Source organism: Mus caroli, unplaced genomic scaffold (assembly GCF_978045245.1).
Source record: "Mus caroli unplaced genomic scaffold, Mus_caroli_1 scaffold_15, whole genome shotgun sequence".
NCBI classification, from domain to species: Eukaryota; Metazoa; Chordata; class Mammalia; order Rodentia; family Muridae; genus Mus; species Mus caroli.
In genome coordinates, this window is record NW_028227270.1 from 11,814,753 (window position 1) to 11,841,818 (window position 27,066).

Genomic DNA, 27,066 nt, shown 5'->3' on the forward strand with positions numbered 1-27,066 from the left:
GATTCATTGAGGCAGAGAGAAAACAGTGAAGCATTTGGGTAGGTTGAGAAGAGAGAGAAGAGGGGCATTTTGGGAGAGAGATGTCACATCAAGGCACAGACATGGAAACACAGAGGCATGTTGGTGAGACAGTCACAAAGCAAGCTGTCTAGAATGACAAGAAACAGGCCGACTACTATGGAGTTATGACTAACATTTAGGGAAATGGTCAATCTCTGCAGGCGGAAGCAATCATTGAGGAGGAGGACATTGCATCTGTTAGGGCAAGGGATGGTGAGGATAGTGGGGATGAAGAGTTGGACAAACATGAGATGCTCAGAGAAATGTTCACAGGACAACTGGATGTGGACTGGCTAGAACAGGCCAGTGAAGGCAAGGTAGGCACAATGACATCGTTAAGACTTCAGTTTGGGGAAATGGAAAGACTGCAGTATTCCCATGAAATCGTTGAGAGTTCTGCTGTGAGAGTCACACAGGGAAGTATACAGGCCAATAGACAAGGTCTTAGGGTTTTATTGCTCTGAAGAGACACCGTGATTACTGCAACTTTTATAAGTGAAAATATTTAATAGGACCTGACTTACAGTTTCAGAGGCTTAGTCCACTAATATCTTGGTGAGAATCACGGTGGCATGCAGGCAGACATCGTGCTGGAGAGGGAGCTGAGAGTTCTACATCTTGACCCATATGCACCAAGGAGAGACTATGTGCTTCACTGGGTATATAAGACCTCAAAACCTGCTAACACAGTGGCACACTTTCCCCAACAAGGCCACACCTTCCTAAGGGTGCCATTCACTAATGGCCAAGCATTCAAACACATGGGTACATGGGGGGCACTCCTAACCAAACCACCACAGACAATGCGATATGGAACAGGAAAAGTCTACATTTCTATCGTTTTTCTAGTTTCTGGCTGCTTTACAGACCCAGAGATAAGAAGCTTATTTCTGACAGAAACTTGGTGGTGACACAGGGCCATGAGGAATGTGAAACCATGGTAACAAAAATGATGATCAAAAGGGCTAGCCTCTGGTGATGATGCCCCAGGCGCTGTACTAAGAATGTTACACCAGTATCATTTCACTTCATTTTCTTGATAACCTTATAATGTAGATGTTACACTTCTCTTAATTTTTATACACAAGAGAACTATGGTATAGAAAGATAAAGCATTTTGTCTGAAGTCACACAGCAAGTATCAAGATTTAAGACCCTTATCAGCTGTATTATTAGTACAGCATAGCAGGCTTCAGAGAACTAGGAAGAAGGCTGAATTTTTACAGCCGTATTGAATTTTATTACCTAAAGTTAAAAAGAATAATTGATTCCATGTTTGGAAACCTTCTAAGTATACTTGCAACAACATAGGTAGATGAAATTATATTTATCATGACAGAGTTTATGAAGCTGAAGTCTAAAGCAGCAAAGCAATGGAAAGTTAGTGTCTGCATGGATTACAGCTTTAGTATAAAATACAAATACAGAGGGACCTGGGTAGTGGCTCTGATAGTCGAAGTGATCTCTACAGAAGCACAGGAACCAGAACTCAATTCTAGTATGCACATAAGGAGCCCTGTGTGGTGCTACACATCTGAAATCACAGTACTAGGGAGATGAAGACAGGAGGATCCACAGGGCTCCCTGGCCAGCCAGTCTAACCTCCAGTCTAACTGGTGATCCCCCAATGCTACCAAACAAGACCTTGTCTCAAGAAAACAAAGTAGATGGCTCCTGAGAGATGATGTCCAATATTTACTGCTGGTTCTACACCTATATACACACATGTATAACTGCACCTGTACCTATGTGTGTGCATCCTCACGCAGACCTGAACACATGTGACTACACCTAAACAGAGACTAACTTTGCGTGCGCGCACACACACACACACACACACACACACACACACACACATGGACAGTATGGACAGTTTCATAAGCTAATTGATTGGTCACAAGGTGAACTGATTTTTTTTTTAATTTTAAAAGAACTTTTTTTTTTTTTTTTTTTTTCGAGACAGGGTTTCTCTGTATAGCCCTGGCTATCCTGGAACTCACTTTGTAGACCAGGCTGGCCTCGAACTCAGAAATCAGCCTGCCTCTGCCTCCTGAGTGCTGGGATTAAAGGCCTGTGCCACCATGCCCAGCTTCAAAGAACTTTTAATTAAAATATAATTACATCCCTTTCAGTTTTCCTTTCCTTTCTCCAACTCTTCCCTTCTCTTCATCTAATGTCTTCCATGCTCCTCCCACATTAATGCTCCCACATTGATGTACACATACACACATATGCATGAATACGTGAATACAATCTGCTGAGTCCATTTAGCATTGTTTGTGTGTATATGATTCTAGGAATGACCCCTTGGCATTAGATGAGTAATAAGAGGCTCATCCCCAAGAAAGAATAATTCTCCCTTTCTTGGCAGTCATTGGTTGCCTAAGATGTTGACATTTTATGTAGTTAGTTTGACAGCTATTGGTTTGTAAAATTAATCTCACCAAATAATTCTACTTTTTGATTTATTCTACCATACAGTATAAAAACTAGATGTTTACACAATGAATTCAAGTTCTGCCTCTTCTACATGGGGTCATCTCAAACGTAAAATAAAACAAAAGAGTAAACAAAACAAAGTATAGTGGTTCACGTCTTGCTATTGGATGGCATCATTTCAAATACTGAGAAATACATAAGTGAGGGCCCTCGGTCTCAGAAGGTGAGTGATGTCTACAGAGGGACCGTCAGGCCTGAGCCTGTCACTCTACCTGTACCTCACGTCTGAGGTAGCTGTCCTTTCTTGTGTATCTGATGTTTATTTCTTAAAGGTGTATTGTGTTATTCTTGGCTGCTTTGTCTTTGGGCCATGGTGGTGGTTCGAATGAAAATGGCCCATAGGCTCATAGGAAGTTGCACCAATAAAAGATGTGGCTTTGCACCCTTGTTGGGGGTAGGTATGGCTTTGTTGGAAGAAGTGTGTTACTGGGTTGGGCTTTCAGGTTTCAGATGCTCAAGCCAGGCCCAGTGTCTCCTTCTCTTCCTGCTGCCTGCTGATGTAGAACTCTCAGCTCTTTCTCCAGCACCATGTCTGCCTGTGCACTACCATGCTTCCTGTCACGCTGAGAATGGACTAAACTTTTGAACTTGTAAGCTGGTCGCAATGAAATGTTTTCCTTTCTGAGAGTTGGCATGGCCATGGTGTCTCTTCACAGCAATAACAACCCTCACTAAGACAGGCCTCAGCCTCTGTCTTCACATCTCTATTTAGAGCCAGTCTTATCAGAGAGTACCAAATGAAGGCTTCAGAGACGTCCTTCAAGCTCGCTGGGAAAATGTTGAGTAGAAAGCTAAGAACTAGGTAAAACAAAGCAAAGATACCACTGCTTGGCCCCTCTCCCTTTCCAAATCATCCTCCATGATTGCTTCTCAAAACTCTTAAATTCTCGCCACACACAATTTGTCTCTCTAAGTGTTCATTTAGTTTGACACATCCATAATTTAGACAGGTTTCTCTCAGTGATAAGTAATAACACACACACACACACACACACACACACACACACACACACACCCCTTTACCTCTGCAGCATAACTTAGCATAAACCTTGCTTTGCCCAGGAAGCATTTTGCAACACCCCCAGTTAGAAGTCAAAATTCCTTTGTCAAAAATCAAGTAACTATAGGTGTGGGGATTCATTTCTGGGTCTTCAATTCTATTCCATTGATCTACCTGTCTGTTTCAGTAACAATTCCGTTCAGAACACACACGGTATACACTCACTGATAAGTGGATATTAGCCCAAAAGTTCGGAATACCCAAGATACAATTCAGAGACCACATGAAGCTCAAAAAAGAAGGAAGACCAAAGTGTGGATGCCTAGGTCCTTCTTAGAAGGGGGAACAAAATACTCACAGGAGAAAATACAGAGACAACATGTGGAGCAGAGACTGAAGGAAAGGCTGTCCAGAGACTGCCCCACTTGGGGATCAATACCATATACAGTTACCAAACCCAGACACCATTGTGGATGCCAAGAAGTACTTGCTGACAGGAGCCTGATATAGCTGTCTCCTGACAAATACAGAGGCAGATGTGCACAGCCAAGCATTGGACTGAGCATGGGGTCCCCAATGGAGGAGTTAGAGAAAGGACTGAAGGAATTGAAGGGATTTGCAACCCATAGGAAGAACAACAATATAAACCAACCAGAACCCCCAGAGCTCCCAGAGCTAAACCACCAACCAAAGAGTACACATGGAGGGACCCATGGCTCTAGCTGCATATGTAACAGAGAATGGCCTTGTTGGGCATCAATGGGAGGAGAGGCCCTTGGTCCTGTGAAGGTTTGATTCCCCAGTGTAGGGAAATGCCAGGGCTGGGAGGCAGAAGTGGGTGGATGGGTGAGGGAGCATCCTCATAGAAGCAGAGGAGGGAGGATGGGATAGGTGGTTTCCAGAGGGGAAACCAGGAGAGGGGATAACATTTCAAATGTAAATAAAGAAAATATTCAATAAAACAGTCAAAACTCTCTCAGGACTACTAAAAGGATGGCTTCTGTTTCTGTATGGTGCTTAAAATAATACAGAAGACAAAATTCACAGATCAATAATTGGGCCCTAGTTCTAGTTTATATATGTATATAAAACTAGCCTATGTCTTGATGGTTTATGGGCCAGCAGGACTTAAGTGTTTCATTAGTTGATGCTGAAACAAAACCAGATAATAGATGAAAATATATATTGTAAATGGTTATAATTTTATTTCTCTTCTATTTCTTCTTCTTCTTCTTCTTCTTCTTCTTCTTCTTCTTCTTCTTCTTCTTCTTCTTCTTCTTCGTCGTCTTCTTCTTCTTCTTCTTCTTCTTCTTCTTCTTCTTCTTCTTCTTCTTCTTCTTCTTCTTCTTCTCCTTCTCCTTTGTCTCTTCTTCCCCTTTCTCCTCCTCATTCTTCTCCTTTTACCTAAGCAATTACATTATTATCTTTTGAAATGATTGGAATTTGTCTCTCTCTGTTTTGCATCTCTAACAGACATCTTTGAGCTCAGTTCCTACTAAGTACGTTATTGTTGAACAAGTAAATTCCTAAGGGAAAGAAAGCATAAATGATTATATACTGACACCTGGATTGTGTAGTGGAATCTTAATCCTTTCCATCTCTCTTTCGAGTGGTATCCTCATTTTTATCCTGATTATTGTCTGTGCATGATAGGGATGAACAAATAGTGGAACTGTAGCTAAGGTGCGTCATACTCTTCTGCACATGGAGCTTTTGGATACGACTGCTTTTTAGAAATGTTCACAATCACAATACCTTGAACTTTGTGAAAAAGGCAAAGTCCCTTTCCTGTCACTGTAAGAATGACATCTGAAACTTGAAATTTTCAAGTGTCTGTTTTGATGGTATATTAATAAAACATTTATTGGTGGGTCTTTTAGACATCTCCCAACAGGAGACTTTATCACATTAGCATAGGATAGTGTAGCTTACCATAGACAGTTCCTTAAGACATCTGAATACAAGGCTTGATGTTGGCTCTAGGCCAGGCCTAGTAGGAACTGAGATATGAAGAGAGCTGTTGATTCATATGTTGTACTTAATGCTTAGGAGTGAATATAGATCCATCACAAGTGGGTGGAGCAAGTGCCCTTGCTCTATGCAAATTTTGACTCTCTCCTCTGTCCCTCTAACTTGCCTAGAATATGCATTTCAATTTGCATTCTTAAGTGCATCGTTGGGACCACTCTAATAAATTGTCCTCTCATATGGCATGTCAGGGCCTCCTTTGTCACAACACATATAAAAATTCCTTTATGTCCTAGAAAGACTAATGGGTCTGTATAAACCTTATTATCCTCTGAATGACTTAACTGTAATCATCTCCATAGTCATTGCAATTCTAAACTGACAAAGGATAATCTAGAGTGACAAAGTCAAAATGCCAATTTAGCTTTAAAGACTACCAGTGATGCGAAGGTCGACTGTCACTTTTCTATTCTGCTTTAGGGTTATCTTGAATGCATACTGGAGTCAGACAAAGACCATCTCTAGGTTAACACGACCTGCTTCTTCTAGGCTCGTCACATGGCATTCAACCATCCTATCAGCCTTAGGATTCATAAAACATTTCCCTTAAAGAGAAGAAGATTCACTAACAAGGAGTGATGCCAAACATCAGCAGAATGCTGATGCAAGGCAAAATGCCCAAGAACTCCCTTGAATGGAGAGATGAATCCTAATACAGAAACTGAAAGAGATAACCAGATTGCTACTGTTCTGTTACAGCCGCTGGAATGCTGACACTCAAAAAGGTAAAAGAAAAGAAACTAAAAACTCTAGAAGAATAGAAATTGGATGGCATTCATAATCTAGTTATAATCAAAATGGGATTACCATGGCAACCCCATTATCATGTCTTACACAGAATACTAGCATATATTGTTCTGATTTAGTAGGAGAAACCAAAAACACATGTTTTAGTCTTTCACAGGGTGGGGACAGAAGGGTAATTTCAAATTTTGGGAAACTATACCTTTGACATAGGGGTCAGCTGTTTTATTGTTCTACAGATTTCGGACTCCTCCAAGCATATGCATTTCAAAGTTTCCCAGACATAAAAATCAATAGGTAAATGCCACATCCTTCTACTAATCCCCCAGATTATGGTAAATTGCTGTCTGCGTATTATGAGCTTCTAGACTCTGCATTCCCAAAGGACCATAAGGTTAGATTTCAGGAAATGTCAAGAAAAGCAATATTTGATATAGGGTTTCTCTGTGTAGTCCTGGCTGTCCTGGAACTCTGTAGACCAAACTGGCCTCGGACTCGGAGATCTGAGATCCACCTGCTTCCTGAGTCCTGGAATTACAGGTATTCACCACCACTGCCCAGCCAGAGGATTTTGAATTTTTTAACTATAAAAATCAAGCAAATTCTTTGTAAATTGAAGAAACATCTCCAAAAGAATATATATATGTTTACTTATTCTAATTATTTCCACATTCCTAACTAGGAAAGAACTCAGGAATTTACTGATTGGCTGTTATGTATCAGGTCCTGTATGAATTATGGGACACCCTGTGGTTTTAGCATATAGACTTCTACTCTGTTTTTATGGTCCTATGGTTGGATGTGGGAAGAGATTAAGACCCACAAAATACAGGAATATGCTATTACAATAGTAGGAGTGGCTCAATGGTCCCCAAAGATGATATATAGGCACCTCACCTACATTGAGTATTTGGAGAATGTTTTCCCATGGACCATGAGGCCTGGAAGTATCAGTGCTCCTGAGAGATCTGTGATGGAAGCCGTGGATGTGTTCTGCTATTCAGAACATATTCCATCATGTCTGAAGAACTATCTGTCCCATAACACCCTCCTCAACAAATTATTTTTTCTCAAGGCTCCTTCTCTGTGTCATCATTGGTAAAACTATCTTCCTTGATGGATCAGGCTTTCTCTTAAAGTTGTACAAAAGGCAGCATCAAGTCCAACTCTTATAGCTCTGGTTTTAAAGGCTATCAGCAGATTGATGAGCCATTGTTCTCTATTTTCTTGGTTTTTGGAGGATGTCTTACCTGCATATCATGTGTTCTGATCAACTCTGCCTCCATTCCCTCCTCTCCAATTTATCTGCTAGCCTCTTACCAACATTCCCCAACCAACTTAAAAAAAAATCCAATTGAGTCTACTTAGTTCTGTCAATATGTGCACATGTCTAGGACCAACTATTGTTAGGGCAGGTACAGGAAAAAGCATGGAGTGGGAGAAGTAAGAGTAAAGACCTTTGAAAACATCTTATGGAAAGTTACTATTGTAGAAGCCTCTGTGTGTGTGTGTGTGTGTGTGTGCGTGTGCATGTGTGCGTGTGTGTGTGTGTGTATGTATACACATACACATATACACAGGGAATCTGAATGGAATTATTACTCTATTCTATATTATATCCATCATATGGCTGGGTACCTTCAGTAGGGAAGGATGCTTCAGTATGGACCTGATGAAGGTCCATATCACCCACATCACCATACCATGCTCTACAAAACATATCACTGGCTTTATAAAACATATCTGAACCAATGAGACTTTGGCGCTATTAAGAGCTAGTACTCTATAGTCTTTTATTCTCCTCATGTTTAGTAGATGTGTCTGTATTCATCACCATCTACTGAAAAAAGGTCCTCTGATGAGGGTTGAGAGATACAATAATCTATGAGTATAATGACAAGAACTTAGGGGGTAATTGACCCCTAATTCAGCATAATAATAGTATTAGGCTCTTCTCTGAGACATAAAACCTGGCCAGTCATAAGTCTATGGCTCAGATAATGTACCAGTTGTAAGTTCTGCCTTGTACAGTGGGCTCTATATCCAATCAGAACGTGGTTAATTACATCTATAATATTTGTGTCACTATTACAACACTATTTTCAGGGCAGTGGTTTTTGTAGCTGGCAGGGTTCACAGTTGAATTCGAGATCATTGTTTATTTTTTTCCCCCAAGTTGAATACACAGTACCTTTCACCACTATGAAAGATAGCCAATTCGGATAGAGCTTCAAGGCATGTACCTGGTTGGTTGTCTTCTCAGTTTTATGACTCAGAATGTGGTGTCTTCAGGAATGGGGTCTTAACATTAAGTTCTGGAGAGTGACGAAGAGCAATGACAATAGCTTGTAATGTTTTCAGGTTCTCTATGACCCTACTGACCAATAATTGAAAAGAGATAACCAAAAGCTGGGATTGTTTTTTAGTCATCTATGGTATCTGTGAGAGCCCCTCTCCTCCCATTACAGAGTAACTCAGTTTAAACTCCATCAGGGAAATGCAAATTAAAATGTTCAGAGATTTCATCCCTCATAATGGGTGAGACTAGAAAAACATGATATCAAATTATAGCATGGACATAGAGAGGGAGGGAACTCTGTCCACTGTGGATAGCAGTGGAGAGCAACATATCCACTATGGAAATCAGGTAATGCTGTTCATCTGTGTTCACTGTTGCTCTATACACTAGAGCTAGCAAATAGAAATAGCCAAGACGTCCACTAACTGTTGACTAATGAAAACGTGGTGCATACACAACATAAGCTATTATTGTAAATATCATTAAAATGAAATTCACAGAAAAACAAATGGAACTACCAATAATCATTCTGGATGAGGTAACCCAAGCCCAGAAACACAAATATTACACATTCTCTGTCATATGTGGATGCTAACTTTGAGTCTTTAGATATTTCACACAAGTGTTTCATTTGGAATAACCAAGAAATTCATGGAACTTAGTAAGGGGGTCATGGAGGGAATTTCAAGAGAAGAAGTGGTACAAACAGGAAAAGGGGAATAATGAACTATGAAGTATTAAATGGCAGAGGGGGGCAGATACAGGAAGGAGCATGAAACAGGAGTAGAAACAGTAAAGACCTCTAAAAAAGGTCATATGGAAAGAATATTGGAGAAGCTTCCATATATATATATGTGTGTGTGTGTATGTGTGTGTATGCATATACATGCATATATATATGCATGCATGTATGTATATATGCTGTGTGTATGCATATGTGTATGTATATACATGATATGTATATATATATGCATGCATGAATGAATATATGCATGTATATGCATACACATATACACAGGGAGGCTGAATGGAATTACTACTCTCATGTTTACCTTCACTTTCACACCTTCTACATGCACACACTGCAGGACAGCATGGTGCTATGCAGTGCCATGTGCTTCATTATTCACTGCTTTATCACAGTGGGCAAAGGAGGGGTGGCGGCAGAATCCTCTCTTTGTAGTTCAAATTTATGTAATAATTTTTTTTGGACATAGAGTCAAAGCTAAGAAAAACATAAAGCTTCAAAGGAAGTTAAATAAATTAACATCTAGTTGGCCTAACATGTGAAGGCCACTCTCACGTGGACTCTCCCTCCAATACCTCTTGTGATAGACATTCTAAGTGAGAGGCGACATTCTAAGCAGTCTCTCCTGACCTATTCTCTCCATTCAGCAATGTGGACTCTGTGCATCTGGGTGAAAGGTGAATGCTGAGCTGAAGTCGTATAAAGGCTGCCTGATGACTTGTTATAAATCCTCAGTCATTAGGAATAAACTACAAATTTGATCTCCTTTTAAAGTGCAGTTTGAAAATATTACCTACTATTTACTCTAAAATATTGAAATAATTGTGTCATTCAAAAATGTGCTTTAAATTTTATTGCTGATGCATAAATTAGTAAGTCATAGTATCATTTAACTTCTCCCCGAAATGAAAGTTTGGAATCACTCAGTTAGTTTGGAAGAGCAAGATCCTCTATCTGCCCACTTTCTGTTTCTCCCATGTTATGTCTTCAAGACACCAGAGCTTTTAGCTTAACATTCATATCATGGATTCATTCACTTGACTTCATATCCTGGATTTCAGTAGACCTTGTTAGTACTCATCCTTAGCCCACATCATCCCTAGAGAAACAACTAGTGTGTGTGCCCGCGCATGCATCCACATCCACATATTGAATTTTAGTGCATTTTTGTTGTTGTTGTTGCTGTGTTTTTAAAAAAGCAATTCTCAAAAATTTCAAGAAATATTTGGCTTTGTATTATTTTAATAAAGTGTTCGCATTAGGTTTTCATATTGCTTGCTTCTATGGCTCTTTCCCATTGCAACTTATGCTGTGCACCCTTGCCGAATTCATCTCCCTAATACAATAATTTCCATCACGGGACACTAAATGGAAAAGACAAAAAATGAACACATAATTGGGATTCATTATCTAACAGTACACTAGTATAAGAAAAAAGGGCAGTTAGCTTAAAGGTAGCAACTCAATTTCAAAATTAAGATGTAGGAACATATTTAATGCAAAGGGTTTGTAACATGAGCAAGGATTCATTAAAAAATAGGGAGAAAAGGAAGCTTTAGGCTAAAACTAAATAGGAATTGCAAGTATTTCCTTATACAGAATACAGAAGGTGTACAATGGCAAGAGCAATTTACAAAAGAGTTTTAGGAAGACTCTAGCATAATTGTTTTGAGCACTCTATTAGGACATATGTGGGGATATCATGACACTGGTTTAAAAATGATTCTGTGGATTACAATTAGGGAAAGGATGCTAACAACAAAATTAGTTATGTAGCTACCCATCTTTCAGGCAAGATGGGATGAGGATGTGACGCAGAATGGCAGCATCAGGAATGGAGATGGCAAAAGAGGGTAAGGTCAAGGACAAAGAATGCCCCTGCTTCTACAAAGTGGGAAAGTGGTATGACTGAAGAAAGGGACCACTGTGGAAGCTTCTAGAGTCTATGGCATGGATTACTGAGGACACAGGACATGGTGAACATCCCTGGATGATTTAAGTTTCAAATAGATGGAGTTTGATTTCCCTAGAGAACGTTTGGATTCTAGGAGGAACCCTGGTGATTTTTAGAAGTTTTAGTTAAAGAGATAAGAAGGGCCATCCATCAAAGAAAGAGTCTTCTCATATCCCTTGGAGGTTCCCTCTCTTTGCTGTTAGAGGGAACTGGTCATAATGAAAGCACCCACATGGCTCACATGGTCCCAGTTACAGGGACCATATGTCCAGGCATGGAGACAGGGATCAAGACTTCAGTAAAACTGCACACACACACACACACACACACACACACACACACACACACACAAACATGGAGGCCAACTTAGTGTCCATTATCTCCTGTGCAATTCTGCCCAGTATTTTTTCACTTTGAAGAGTGGACTGCAGTTCAGCAGCTTGCCTAGAGCTATAGGGCTGTATTAGATCATTTATTCAACTTTCTTTAATGAGACCTTAGTAGAGCCTCTACTGAAGAAACAACAGGCCCAGGAAATGCAATAAAGCTGCTGATTTAGATGAACCAGAACATAAGATAGCTCAGATTGCTGAATATTTCAGACTATTGAAAAATCAGAGTAGCTTTCTATTTTTAACCAGATGAAATAAGCAATGACTTTCTCTCTCTCTCTCTCTCTCTCTCTCTCTCTCTCTCTCTCTCACACACACACACACACACACACACACACACACACACACACAGAGAGAGAGAGAGAGAGAGAGAGAGAGAGAGAGAGAGAGAGAGAGAGAGAGAGAGAGAGAGAGAGAGAGAAGTGGGCCTTCAATGAATTCAATGGCCTTGATGTCAGTAAAGGTTCAGAGAACTCTGAGGCAACCCCCAGTTCAGCACTTTGACGGTTCGGTACTTATTTATTGTAGGAAGCTTATCTGGTTATCACAAGATAGTCCTGTCCTTTTATACTTGATATGATCAAGCAACCACAGCCTAACTCATGGTAACCAAATATGTTCTTAGACTTTTCAAATGTCCTTAGGTTGGAGGGGGAATAAAATGATTCCGATTAAGAAGAACTTGAGGCACATATAGTTGATTTAATGTTCTCCATTCATTAAACTATTACACAAAAAAGAAATGTTGATCTAAGAACCAAATGCTGATCTAATGTCAGAGTAGTTATGGAGCCTAAATTAAATTTCTGCTTGGCGAAGATGTATTGTTTACAATGTGTACTTGGTTTCTTTCAGTCCACATTGTGAGGAGTGTACATGTTTCTAAATAAAATTACACCACTAGGAGCTATAGACATAGACCATTGAGCCAAAACCCTACTACCGTAGGGTATGAGAAACTTCCTTTTGGGTTGTTAGTTAGGGGAGTCCAATAGACCCTCAAACCATTATAGGGTATTGAAATTGCCCATGGCTGCCTCCCAGAATTTGAAGCTAAGTCTCTAATGCTGAAGATATCACATATTTTGGACATAAGACTTGAAGGAATTGGGCTGGAACTACCTTGGAAGCCTCCTTTCTGAGATAGCTCTTATAGCATGTGAAGGTTCTATGTATGCTGCCAGGAGAGAAACAATTAATAGTCCTACACAATGGTGATGCTTACAAACCAGCATACTGAGCAGCAGCACAGCTAAGACATCACCAAAGGTGCAATAGAGGTGTTTACATCTTAGGGGTAACCAACAGCTGCCTAATTAGATTCAAGACTCTCTCAAAAAGAGGGCATTCATTGCTGATACTGTGACCCTACCCAAATACCTGTGACTTAGAGGAGAGCCTGTTAGTGATTCTTTTTTTTTTCTTTCCTTTCCTTTCCTTTCCTTCCCTTTCCTTCCCTTCCCTTTCCTTTCCTTTCCTTTCCTTTCCTTTCCTTTCCTTTCCTTTCCTTTCCTTTCCTTTCCTTTCCTTTCCTTTCCTTTCCTTTCCTTTCCTTTCCTTTCCTTTCCTTTCCTTTCCTTTCCTTTCTTTCCTTTCCTTTCCTTTCCCTTTTTCTTTTCTTTTCTTTTCTTTTCTTTTCTTTTCTTTTCTTTTCTTTTCTTTTCTTTTCTTTTCTTTTCTTTTCTTTTCTTTCCCCTTCCTTCCTTCCTTCCTTCCTTCCTTCCTTCCTTCCTTCCTTCCTTCCTTCCTTCCTTCCTTTCTTTCTTTCTTTCTTTCTTTCTTTCTTTCTTTCTTTCTTTCTTTCTTGGATTTTTCAGACAGGGTTTCTCTGTATAGCCCTGGCTGTCCTGAAACTCTCTTTGTAGAACCAGGCTGGCCTCGAACTCAGAAATCTGCCTGCCTCTGCCTCCTGAGTGCTGGGATTAAAGGCATGCACCACTACACCTGGTTAGTGATACTTTCTTAAACCAGAATAATATCTAACTATATTGTGAATACTTATCCTTATACAGACATGGCTTTTATTCCTTATCAAAAAAGGTTCTTTGCACCAGAGCCCATTATAGAAATCCACAGCTTGTCAAATGCAGAAAACAACCAACCGTGAGACACACAGCCCTAGCTGATACATTCATGACACAGCCCAGACCCTTAAGGCTCAGAGAACATGATGAAGGGGGTGGGGGAAGGGCAGAAAGTTTGTAAGAGCCAGAGGACCAGGAAAGCTGGTGTGAGCTTATGTATGCACAGAAAGCAGTCCCCATGAAATTTCAACAGTATCATTACCTAAGCAAGGCCAGAACAATGGACAGCTCCAAGGACATGCCAATGCAGATAGGGGAGAAAAAATCTCAAACATATAAAAACTCAAGGGGAAGACTATCCAAGAGAACTGATCTTCCCGTCTCTATGTATCAAAATTGAAATGCTAAAATTTTATAAATTAAAAAAGTTACAGCTTTGCTTTGCAAGGCAAAAGTACACTGCTCTAGAGTTTGTGGAGACAAAAAAAAAACTTAAATATTTTAGAAATTATAAATACAGCAAATGACGGTAATTCCAGATGGCAGAGATGTCACTCTTGTCAGCACTGAGCTTAATTAAGACTTGTACTTTAACTGCCTTGATAATGTCTTCATTGCCACTTGAGATAAAAATGGGTAACTATGAAATGACCATGTGGCTGTGCTTATAATGGGGCTGATTTTTAAGATGGAAATTATTTTTCTGCGTCCGAATACACTTTTCTTTCGGCAAGTCATTATTTGATGAGGATACACCTGGATTTAAATGGAACTATATTTTGAATTTCTACTATTACATTGCTATTTCATCCCCCAACCCCAATGGGTTTCACTAAAAAGCCAGATTTCCTTTTATTAACTCAATATTATGCTTCATTGGGTAGGCAGAAACAACATATAGCCATTTTTTTAATTTCACCCCCCCCCATTCTCATTCTCCCTCTTTCCCTCTTTTTTCTCTTTTTGTGAGATAGGGTCTTATTATTTAGTTATAGATGTGCTTCAACTTAACTGTGAACCCCAGGCTAACTTCGAACTCCTTGCAATTCCACTCTGTCCCAACCTCCCAAGTACTAGACTTACGGGAGTAACCTCTCACATCTGGGATTTTTCACTTTTTTGAGACAAGGTCACATATAACCTAGACTATCTTCAAAGTCCTTGTATAGTCAAGGTTGGCTTTGATCTCCTGATCTTCCTGCTTCTGCATCTCAAGTGCTGGGATTACAAGTGTGTTCCACTCTGCTGGAGCATCTCTTCCTTAAGAGATTTTTTCCCCTTTCTTTATACCCTGCTTTCTTCCACAGTTTCCATTACTTCCTTCCTAGATATTTAAGTCAGAAAAGCCATCTCCTATCTGCCAAAAAATACAATCCTTAGTATGTAACTATAACTAACTATAACTATAACTAACTATAACTATAACTAACTATAACTATAACTAACTATAACTATAACTAACTATAACTATAACTAACTATAACTATAACTATAACTAACTATAACTGTAACTACATGGATTCTGTTTACTAATCTTAGCAGAGTCCAGGCAAGCATCCTGAAGGGGATCAATCATCCTTGGGTAGATTTTCGTGATCCTAGGGTCATGGGGTACCAACACCTCAGGTATATTAGTTTCTCTATAATCTTTTAAATGATTACTTTTAGTTTTGAGATGTTAATATAATTCTGTATTAATTTTTTAATCAGAAGTTTTCAAAATATACAACCTCAGGGTTTGTTTGTTTGTTTGTTTGTTTTTCTGAGCTAAGGAATAGGAAAAAAAATTGTGAGTTGGATGTTCTTTCATTCTCAGGCATCCTGCCCATTTACTGTGTTTCAGGATGAGTTTACCCTACCACAGTCCCACGGGGCAGAGTGGTAAAGAGCCTGGTTATGCATAAGAAAGCATTTAACTGATTGTAGGAGGTCAATCTAGTAGTTTTTTTTCCTTATAAAGTCCACAGACTATGCCCGAATATTGATTACTATCACATGCATTTAAAACTACTTACAAAACTAATCAGACAAATAGGGTTTCTCAAAGTTTTCAAATTTCTGATATGTTTCTCTTTGAGACTCAGGGAAGATAAATCAAGGCGTTTCATGTTGCTGTTGTTTATTTTTGTTTTTGTTATTTTTTCATTTATATATATATATATATATTTTTAATTAGGTATTTTCCTCATTTACATTTCCAATGCTATCCCAAAAGTCCCCCATGCCCTCCCCCCCACTCCCCTACATACCCACTCCCACTTTTTGGCCCTGGTGTTCCCCTGTACTGGGGCATATAAAGTTTGCAAGTCCAATGGGCCTCTCTTTCCAGTGATGGCTGACTAGGCCATCTTTTGATACATATGCAGCTAGAGTCAAGAGCTCTGGGGTACTGGTTAGTTCATAATGTTGTTCCACCGATAGGGTTGCAGATCCCTTTAGCTCCTTGGGTACTTTCTCTAGCTCCTCCATTGGGGGCCCTGTGATCCATCCAATAGCTGACTGTGAGCATCCTCTTCTGTGTTTGCTAGGCCCCAGCATAGTAAACTTTGTGTTATAATTCTAAATTGTATCTTTGTTGCTGGACAAATACACGTTGGCTTTATTTTTTAAATTTAAAAATCAATAAAATTAATTGGGAACATCCTGAGCTTTTTGAGTCTCTCTCTCTCTCTCTCTCTCTCTCTCTCTATATATATATATATATATATATATACACACACACACACACACACACACACACACACACACACACACATATATATATATATCAACTTATATAAAATATAAAGTGACTTACATGAAAAGATGATTGCTTTTAAGCAAAAAACCAAAACCAAGGGCAGGGTGGAGCAGGGGAATAAATGTACCCTTGGCTTTGGCCCTTGTGAGGATTTGAGTTTTCACCCCTACATCACAGCTGTGAGACGACTGCCAGTGCCTTGCTGGGGTCGTGAGGCACAGTTAGTGCAACGAAGCTTAGATGAAGCTTAGATAAGAGATCGTAGGTGTTGGCTCACTGGAAATTTACATAATGGCAGAACTGTGGGAAACCCTTGATATTCTGGGCAGAAAGTAATCCTTTCTGAAGTATAAAACAAACCAAAACAGAAAACCAACCAACCAACAAACAAAAAAACCTAATTTCCACCAAGAAAACTTACAATCTAAATGTTCCTTTACGTTTATAACATTTACACTGGTCAAATCCGGGCAAGTGTATGTTTGGCGAGTCTTGCATGTACCTCTATGTGTGTAGAAGATCAGAAAAAGAAAGGCAAAAAGGGAACATGGCAATGACAGTTGAAACAAAATGTCCTGCCTTCCAAAGTTTCCGAAGTCCTTTCTAAACATTATTATTATTGTGAGAATTCGTAAAACTAGGAGCACTGCTATCCACAGGGAGAAGGGAACATTTTTATCAAACCATCTAGCTCATTGCTAAATACCGACGAAAACGATAATTTTATTGAACACAGAGGGACGATTCCCAGACGTGTTACCCACATGCACCTCTCTTCTGCCACAGCATTCCAACTGCAAGAGCAGAAAGGATCCCCTTAGCACACAGCCCCTTGCTCTAAAAATACTGACCTCAGCTTTGAAACCACAGAGCATGGGTTTGCTTGTGTGGCTGGGATGGAAGGCATTGGAAGAGGGAAGGGAAGTATGAGTTAGCAGAATTCTGGAACTCAGATCTAGAAATCACAACTTCAAGATAGGGGGAAAAACCCAATCAATCTACTGCTCTCTTCTGGAGTGTGCGCATGAACATGTGTGCTTCCCGTGGAACTCTCACATGCTTATTACGGGGTACAGGCATTAAGGAGAGAGACAAAGATCTTGCGTATCTCTTAATAAGGGTTGCTAATAAACAAATCCTTTATTTTGCTAAATCCCCTTTCCAATGATCACCTTGGATGATTCTCATGGTAACACTGGCATTTAGCAAGCTCCCCGATTCCGTAAATCCTCAGACCTTGAAACTGGATTAGGTTTTTGCCAAACTAAACAACTATACTAAGAATATTTGTCAGCTTTCCTTTCAGGTTAATTTTTTCCCCAGCTCTCTCAGTATGCTGAATTTAACAACTAACCTCGCTCCTGGACCCTCCCAGTACAGCAGATCTCCAAAGCCGTTACCAAAGGGTAGCAAACACACTTTTACTGACAACAACGGAGAGAAGGGAAGCAATTACCGTCTCCTCTGTGGCTTAATATCAATTGGCTTGTTGATGGCATAAGGTGATCCGTGAACATAAGCGCTTCGGAATCTAGCCACCTTCCCCAGACGTAGGTGCTCACAGCTGGTTGGCAGACTCATTGTATCCCAAATCAGGAAGTAAAAGCAAATCTTAGTGGCCAGCTCAGCATTCCTGGGAAAGCTGGAAAGAGCATGTCAGATAATGGCTTTCAGCCATATGCTGCTGCTCGGGTCGCTGGGTGCTGCTTTTTCTTCGAGAGTAAACGGGTGTCTCCCGGAGGCTACATGCTGTACCTTGTTTTCTGCTCATGGATACGGAAGCTTGTTGCTTGCTTCTAATCAGAGTTGTGCTCCAGCCAATTATTGGCTGAGCAGATGTAGGAGATATTCTGTGGCTCGGCAGAAGCCTGTTTCCACTCGGAACTACCCTCTGAGGAGACGGCAGGTTTTAATCCATTTTGATTTAGGTCTAAGAGAATGGCAACCTAATGTACTAGTGGTTAAATAGCTAGTTGTTTACATATACTTCAAGCACACATGTTATAGGCAGAGCATAATCAATTACAGCTCCATCATCCTAAACTGACTATAAAGACTTACAAAATGGTATGGGCGCATGGAAATGATTATGGGTAACTTTTTAATCATTAGGATCAAAACTTGTGGGTTTTCCTTCATAACTTACTATTCACAATGGCAGTGAACTCAGCCTCTTAGGGACAGAAAAATTATTAGCTGAAGTCCATGTGTGATCACATGAACTGATTACTGATTTCTCCCTTCACTAGCAACATTCAGATATGTAAATTCTCCCCGCTCTTTGGGTGAAGAACTACTGAGAAATCTAATAGCAAGGCCTTTGCTAATTTAAAGAAATAAAAGACAAGTTGGAGCAATTAGGAAAGATTGCAAATGATTCTGCTCACGACATCAGTCTTATGATGAAGTTACAGGCTTAACAAGCTCACAGCTTTCCAGACTCATCTTCTCCAGTGAAATCTTGTAAGCCCTTGTGTGCAAGCCAAGACATCAAGAATGTTAGTATATTGGGCAACTTCAACAGTTGAAAAATGATTTCCTGCAGAGAGCGATGGGGAACACTTGAAATACCATCCCTCAGAAGGTTGAGGTAGAGGGATTGTGACCTTGATACTAGCTTGAGCTACATTGGAGACAGTGTCTCAAATAATTTTTACTTGGGATTTGAATACATACAAACAAATATAAAATCCTTTAAGAAACTTTGTTATTAATGTGTGCATGTTGTATATATGGTGTGTGTATACATATATGTGTGTATGGCATGTGTGTGTGAATGTTTGTACAGTGTGTATGGGGTGTGTGTATGTATGTTTCTGTGGTGTGCACATATGTTCGAATGATATGTGTGGGTGTATGTGTGTATTGTGTTTATGTTTGTGTTGTGTGTGTGATATATGTGTGCTTATGTATGTGTGTGGTGTCTGTGTATGTGTTTATACAAGGATATGTGTGCTATGGCATGCAAATGGAAGAGAACAACCAACCATTGAGAGTCAGTTCTCTCTTTTCTCAGTTAAAGCCTGGGAATTGAACTCAGGTTTCACTCATTCACCTTTAGCCATTGAAACATATGATCTGTCTTGTCTACCCTACACAAACAATTTCTTTAATTCACAGAAGCAGGCAGATGTCTATGAGTTCAGGCTAGCTTGGTCCAGGTCAACCAAGGCGATATAGTGAGATTTTCATCTCAAGATCAACAACAAAAAATGTTGGAACCAGTGATCAAATATATCAAAAGTTAATTTTAATAGGCGACTAAAGTCAGACACTACACAATTTAACTTTAGAGTTTAAAAATGTAGATGATTTCATTCAATTGTTTTATTTTATATATTCTGAGTTACAAAATGATGATATAGGATTTTTTAAAAACATATTTTACCTGTCTTTGCTCCTAGGCTAGCCATGAATTTATAGGCTTTGGTTATCCTACCTGTCTTACCCTTCTAAGTTGCAGGGACTATAAATAGTTGCTACCATTCCTGGCCATACTCATGTAAACATATCACATTACACAGAGATATATAAACAAATATCTTCTCTTTTTTCACATTAATTGTATTTTTCTCAGTGTTTGCTAATATATTTATTTTTCTTAAAGTTCCCAAATATATTTAAACATATATAACATATACATACAAACATACACATATATAACACACAAACACACTCATATATGTATGTGCATTACATGTGCACATACTTATATATGTATACGTGTACACATATGTGTGCATGTGTTTGTGTGCATGTCTATGTTTGTGCTTGTGCATGTGTGTTCCTTTGGGGTAATTCGTTGTTGGGAATTTGGATCTTGTCACACATAATCTATACACATTTGTGTACCTAATGGACAATTTTCTAGTCAAAGCATGGCAATCTAGTAAGTGCTTTTTTACATGAGAGCATATAACATGGCTGTGTTAATATATCTTCAACTAGTATTTTTTAGATGCTTATAAGCATGGTGTCTATTGATAAGAAAATAGTTTTCAATTTATTTTCTGATAAGTGTGCTTTTATTTCAGAAAATGAGACACTGTATGAAAATCATATGCATTTTCTTCTGAATGGGTTATGGCAGTTCACATTTTCTGAGTCCTGTGGACACATCAATTTCCCCACACTACTCCAAACATTACTTATTGATATTCAAGTCTATTTCTTTATAGTTTAAAGACAGGTGACTGGGTCTGGGAGACATCTCAGTTGCTAAATCTGTGTTGCATGATGAGCCTGAGGACCTGCATTTGCTCCCTAGCTCTAACATAAAGACCTAGGTTTGCTGCACTTCTTTGCACTTCCAGGGATGGGGAAACAAGATAGGCAGATCCCCAGAGCTGGCTGGACATGTCCTGGTAAGAAGTCCTGTCTCAGAAAACAAAATAGATGACTCATGAAGAGTGATAGATGAGGTTGACCTCTGGCCTCTGCATGCACAGGCATACAAAGGCATATGAGAAATATCACACATGCAAATGTGAGAAAATGTACATAACATTGAGGCAATGAACCTCAAGAATACAGAGGGATCGCACAGATTCCTTGTTCAACTGAGACTCTTACTACGGTGCCTACAAAGCTAAGGGAAGCTGGAAGCTGACAGCACCAGGGCATAAAGAAATGGATTATTGAGGAATAATCAATAATGTTAACATATACTGGGGCAGCGTCCCCAGTTGTATCATGTGAGGGTAAGGCCTAATGCCTGCCTACATTGAAATATGCATGACCATTTAATGTACTTTAATGCCCTTAGGTTTAAGAGGGCCTTTGGCCTTCTTCCTCCATTCCAGAATATTAAGCACAACAGCACAAGAAAGCAAGATAATTCAAGGGTGTTGTGCAGTAGATTTTCAAATGAAAATTTCCATCAAAGGGCATAAATCAGAAACTGAAGGGTAAGACATGAACTTTCTGGATGAGAATGTAAATCCTCTAAGGGTGGAATTCTTAGCAGGGACAGTTTCACTTGTACTTGTGCAATGGTTTACCAAAAGCCTGGCAGGGACTCCCTCCTGGGAATTAGTTGTACTTCAATGGGGACAAGAAGAGATTACTTTGAAGATTCCTCATGCCAAGAGTCTGGAGTCGAGGAGAACTCTGGCCGGTATGCAGGTAGAGGTCTGGGAAAACAGAATGTCCTGGCCGTGGGACTAGACAGGGTAGCTGGACCCTTGACCTTTGAGAAAATGAAAATATTCTGAGGAATTGAGTCCCACGGAAAGGTGTGAACCTTAGTCCAAACAGGCTTGTAGCAAAACCAGAGCTCAGCTCTTAGTAAGGGTAACAAGGCTGACCCATCTATTCTCTGTGGCTCTGTACACTCTGCATCATTGGTTATAAGCACGGAGTCCAAATAAGTCCCATTCATCATGCTGTTAGCCTGAACTCTTGAGAACATTCAGCCAAAGGCAGACATAACACAGCAGTACACGGAACATCAATTTTCTGCAGCATATCAGTTCTGATGCTGGAAATGACCAGCACAGCAATTAACACAGATGCCAAGAAGTAGCAATCTCAGGCCTCGGGATTTACCGTATTCTGACCTCAACAGTATTTACTAAAGACGATTCTTTTGGCTTCTAGCCTGGCTTGAATTTGGCAATGGGAGAATCTGGGGGAACTTCTTTAGGACAGCAGGACATCATCTGTTCATGTCTGCCCCAGGGCATAAATACCAACTCAGTAATTTCTCCTGCTTTGTAATTTGGGTTTGGGGGAAGAGGGGGCTGGTCTCCAGATTCCTTCCAGCTAAGGGGAAGCTGGAGATCAAAATTCCCTTTAACGTTCTGGGATGTTGGTAATTCTGCCTTCTACATTTCCTGGACAAGGAATCCAGGGAGAGGCTTTCTACTACCACTTATGTGCTAAACAAAACAAAACAAAACAAAACACAAAACAAACAAAAAGACTATTCACCACCACCCAAACATATCTTCATCCAGAGTCCACGCCTTCCTGCTATTAAATGAACCACTACTGAGAAAATTCCACTTGGAAGCCCTACACATGCCTCATTCAGTATCTGTGATTTGATTCCCATCTACTCATTTCCCCTACATTTCCTCTCTCTCCGTACTCCCTCCTTGTGGTTTTCAGCATTACCACCATCCAGCAAATGATCTGACCACTGACAATTGGGCCTCGAAAGCTATAAGCATGAATATCATTACTAAAAACAACAGTACTAAAAGATGGCTAGTGCTGACCATCTGCTTCTGAGATTCTGGGGAGTGTTACTGGAATGAAATAACCCATGTAATTAACATAGTAATGTGAGTTTAGACAATACTGGCATGTTCATTTTTCACAAGGGATTTAGATCTACATCTTGAGTCATGATGAATGTTAGGTGGTAGAGTAGGAGTTAGATAGCAGTTAATTTGGTCCATACATCAGATCAGACTATACAGTTTGCCTTGTATGTACATTGCACTTTCTTAGCCAACATTATGCGTTCTTGACTAGCATATTAAATAAGACAGCCAAAGCTGTTGAATGCTTATGTTTCAAAGATCTCTTAACCTCTTCTGTCTACTTGCTTCTCACCTATTCTACAGTGCTAACAATGCTAACCTCTGAGATTCGAAACATCAACCATGAAGACACACTGGAAAGAGTGTATATCCCATATTCAGCATTTGTGAGCAAATAGGACCTACTTCTCCAAAGAACCCACCAAAATGCAAAAACAAATATCTTTTCTCAGGGAGCTGGGGGTATATGAGTTTTAATTAGAGATTAAGTGGCAAATGCTTGCCTTATTGCTGATATTTCCACTCAATAAATACAAATTCAAGTAGATATTCAATCATTTGAATAAACATGAAATACTTTTGAGTTTGGAAGTGCATTAAGTACTAAACTTTGTTAGTAAACAACCATCAAACCCAGACACTACGGCAGATGCCAACAAGAGCTTGTGGACAGGAGCCTGATATAGTTGTCTCCTGAGGGCCTCTCCCAGTGCCTGGCAAATACAGAAGTGGATGCTCACAATCATCCATTGGACGGAGCACAAGGTCCCCAATGAAGAAGCTAGAGAAAATGCCCAAGGAGCTGAAGGGGTTTGAAGCCCCATAGGAGGAACATCAATACGAAGTAACCAGAACCCCCAGTGCTCCTTGGAACTAAACCACCAATCAAAAAACACACATGGTGGAACTTGTGGCTCTAGCAGAGGATGGCCTAGTTGGTCATCTATGGGAGGAGAGGGCCTAGGTCCTGCGAAGGCTCTATGCCCCAGTATAGGGGAATGCCAGGACCAGGAACGGGAGTGGGAGGGTTGGGAACCAGGGGGAGGGGACAGGGGATTTTTGGAGGGAAAACCAGAAAAGGAGATAACATTTGAAATGTAAATAAAGAAAATATCTAATAAAAAAAAGAAAAAAAAGGAAAAAAAAGAACCCTTATTAAAGTAGGGTTTGAAAAAATAAGGAAATTCTCTTCTATGAATTGTTATCTATCTGTGATCAGGCACTGTAATTACCTGGTAATCCATTCTGTAAATGTAGCTTTCAGACATTATGCATCTGTGTGTGCACAATGGTTACAATTGGGGAGGAATACCAAAAGTGCAGATAAAGAGTTAACAGTCATGGAAGTTGCTTCAGTGTTTTGATGCACCTAACCCTCAAGAGACTGGAGGTTCTAGGGAGTTTAGAGGTCAGGTGAGGTGGAGGGTGGGGGCATCCATGTGGAGACAGGGTGGGGTGGGGAGGAGGTGTGGGATGTGGAGCAGTTGAAGGATGGGAGGGGAGGGATGGGGAATGGAATATGGAGTGTAAAAAATGAATTACAAATAAAATAAAATTAAAAAATATGTAAATTGTTTTATTTCCCACCGAAATAAGGAAAAATATAGTCTCAGTGTGAATAACATGTATCTGTCAAAATAATGATGTTGGAAAATCACCCTCGGTATTTTCCCCAAGGAATTGTTGGAAACTTTCATCCAAGTCAGTCTTTCACTGATAGTGGTCACTGGACCACTTCTGGTAAGGAATGTTAGCATCCTATTATGTTCATAAGCTCTTTGGATTGATAAGGGGACTTAATTTTCCAGTCATGAGGAAAGAACACAGAGGATGAATTTTGTATAAATAGCCTTGTCTCAGCATAGTATCATGAGTCCAAAGTGTAAGCTGCACCATTGTAGCAACACAGTCAGCCAAAGAGAGTGGCGTGTATTCTCTAATGTTTCAAGCAGGTCTTGATTCAAGCAGGTCTCCCAGTTTGCTACCAGCTATTTAAACCTTAAACGGGGGGGGGGGGGGTGGAGGGGGATGTTTTCCTTTAGAATGTATGGAAGTGGAAACAACTGGGTTTAATATATACAACAGGATCTGAGTCGATCTTTGATAGATGTCCTACACTACTTCCCACACTTCCGTACATAAAAAAGCACAACACTCGCCAAGATGCAAAATGTTGCCAGTGTTCATTTGTTAATGAATTCCCAACAGTGGGAGCCAGTAGAAAGAATTAAAATGATTTAAGCTTGTTTCCAAATAACCAAATGTCTTGTTATAAAATCACGAGATGAAAAATAATCACCCTATAAGTTCATTCTTTGATGACAAGTTGGTTGAGTAAATAGGGGTGTCTTTGGCAAGCACAACTCTATATTTGTTTGCCAGATATATATTTTTTAAATCTCTTAATTCATTCTACTGCAGTTAGTGAGCCAGCCAGCATTAGCTGAACATATATTTTGTATACATACTCAAAGATGATGTATTGTCTATCGAGGAAAAAATATAGAAATACATATAAATAATTCATTTCATGTCCAGTTGAATGTTCAGGAGAGAACTAATTTCAATTGATACTAGGAGGGAAGAAGAAATATGCTTTAGCAGAGTGGACTTATTTGAAGGATAGTATTCTTATGTGTATATCAATCCTATTCTATTACGTTTTGTCTTATTTTGTAATTTCACTATTTTTTATTTTTGTCCTGGGATGGATTACAAAATACCTGGTAGGTAGTTTTACAGCAAATTTGTCTTTGAATTCTCTGTAATACTCAGTGATTGCTGTACACTCTACAGTGTTTTATATGTTTCTCACTACAATGTTGGCACCCAGTAGATGTTTGTTAAGAAAAAGACACATACCTATAATTTATCATTAATGTTTTAAAGTAGAGGACAATGCTCTCCAGTTTGCCCAGATAGCACACATTTGTTGAGCTGGAAGTTATTAAATAATTACCTCCCTCTGCTCTCCGAAGCACTGTATGGATTATAAATTATCTGGCTATCAACCAACCACCTTGGGAAGTATACACTTACAAGGCTGTCTTAGCCACATGGATAGAAGCAGTTCAAAAGTAAACTCTGAGTGTTACTTATCATTTCTTCTTCAAATTTTGATGACTCAAGAGACTATAATAGATAACAGAAAAACTCATGATAAACTCTGAGATTGATCAAGTCTAGAGAAGAAACACAGGCAGAAGACGGATCCTCATGGAGACTATACAGACAAATATTGACCTGGATCACCTGTTAAGTTTAGACCATAAAGAAAGCATCCCCTTGCAATAAAATCCATATAGCTGTGGGGTGTTATTTTTGTTGTCAGGAATTCATGAAACACAACTAATGAGCTACCTGTAATAGCAAAAGAGATCATGAACGAAGTTGTTGGTTTCATGACCGTGTGGGTTTAGTTCATAAACTCTGCACTGCCATAAAAGGCTCAAACAGCCATAGGGGAGAATTTGGGTGCTCACAGCATTTATTTACTTTGATACTAAAACTTTATTCACTAATCCCACAAATATTAGTCCAGTTACTGCTTTAGTGATTGGGATTTCAGAAGTAAACAAGCCAGACGGGGACCCACACTTTTGTGGTACTGATTAAGCAGAGGCGGAGTGACAGAGATATCACCAAGTCAAGTGCATGGGCTGTGATGCCTGATAGAAAGAAAGGAAGCAAAGGTAGCTGGAGGATTTCAGTGATGGAAACAAGAATAGGGCCTGCCTTACTGCTATGAGATAAGGACTGCTGGCTGGATCTCCTATGATGACTTACTCACAAAGGCATAAACAGGATATAGAGGGATGAAAGCAGGAGAATGTACAGGGCTTAGAGCAACACTTATTATACAATACATAAGCAGATGCCTTTAGCACATAGTAGGTGCAAATGTAAAACAGCAACTCTATTGCGCAAAGGAGAAAAAGTCAGCGACTTAGAATTAACTATTACTGAGATTTAGAAGTCCCAAAACTGAAACAGCTTCTTCTTCTTCTTCTTCTTCTTCTTCTTCTTCTTCTTCTTCTTCTTCTTCTTCTTCTTCTTCTTCTTCTTCTTCTTCTTCTTCTTCTTCTTCTTCTTCTTCTTCTTCGTTGTCGTTTTTTTTTGTTTGTTTTTTCTTATAAATGTATTTTTATTTCTATTCATTTTTTCTGGATATATGAGCAAATGTTGATAATATTTAATTAGTTTAGTCTAGGTAAAATAAAACTTTGGAAATATTTAATGGATATACTATAGGTATCTTTAAAGTAATGTCCCCTACCAGGTGCTATATACTCATAAATTCATTGTTGTA

General features: G+C 39.5%; 1 protein-coding gene across 5 annotated transcripts in view; it reads right to left on the reverse strand.

Moving 5' to 3' along the window:
• Pde4d (phosphodiesterase 4D) overlaps nt 1-27,066 on the reverse strand; it is a 1,452,168-nt gene that overhangs the window by 342,204 nt on the left and 1,082,898 nt on the right. Inside the window, exon 1 of one of the 5 annotated variants that reach the window (XM_029468215.2) lies at nt 17,945-18,381. The exons of the other annotated variants lie outside the window; for them this stretch is intronic. Coding sequence (XP_029324075.1) covers nt 17,945-18,069 — 125 coding nt within the window. The 5' untranslated portion in view covers nt 18,070-18,381. Of the gene's footprint in view, nt 1-17,944; nt 18,382-27,066 lie in introns of those variants that run through there. 5 annotated transcript variants of the gene reach the window in all.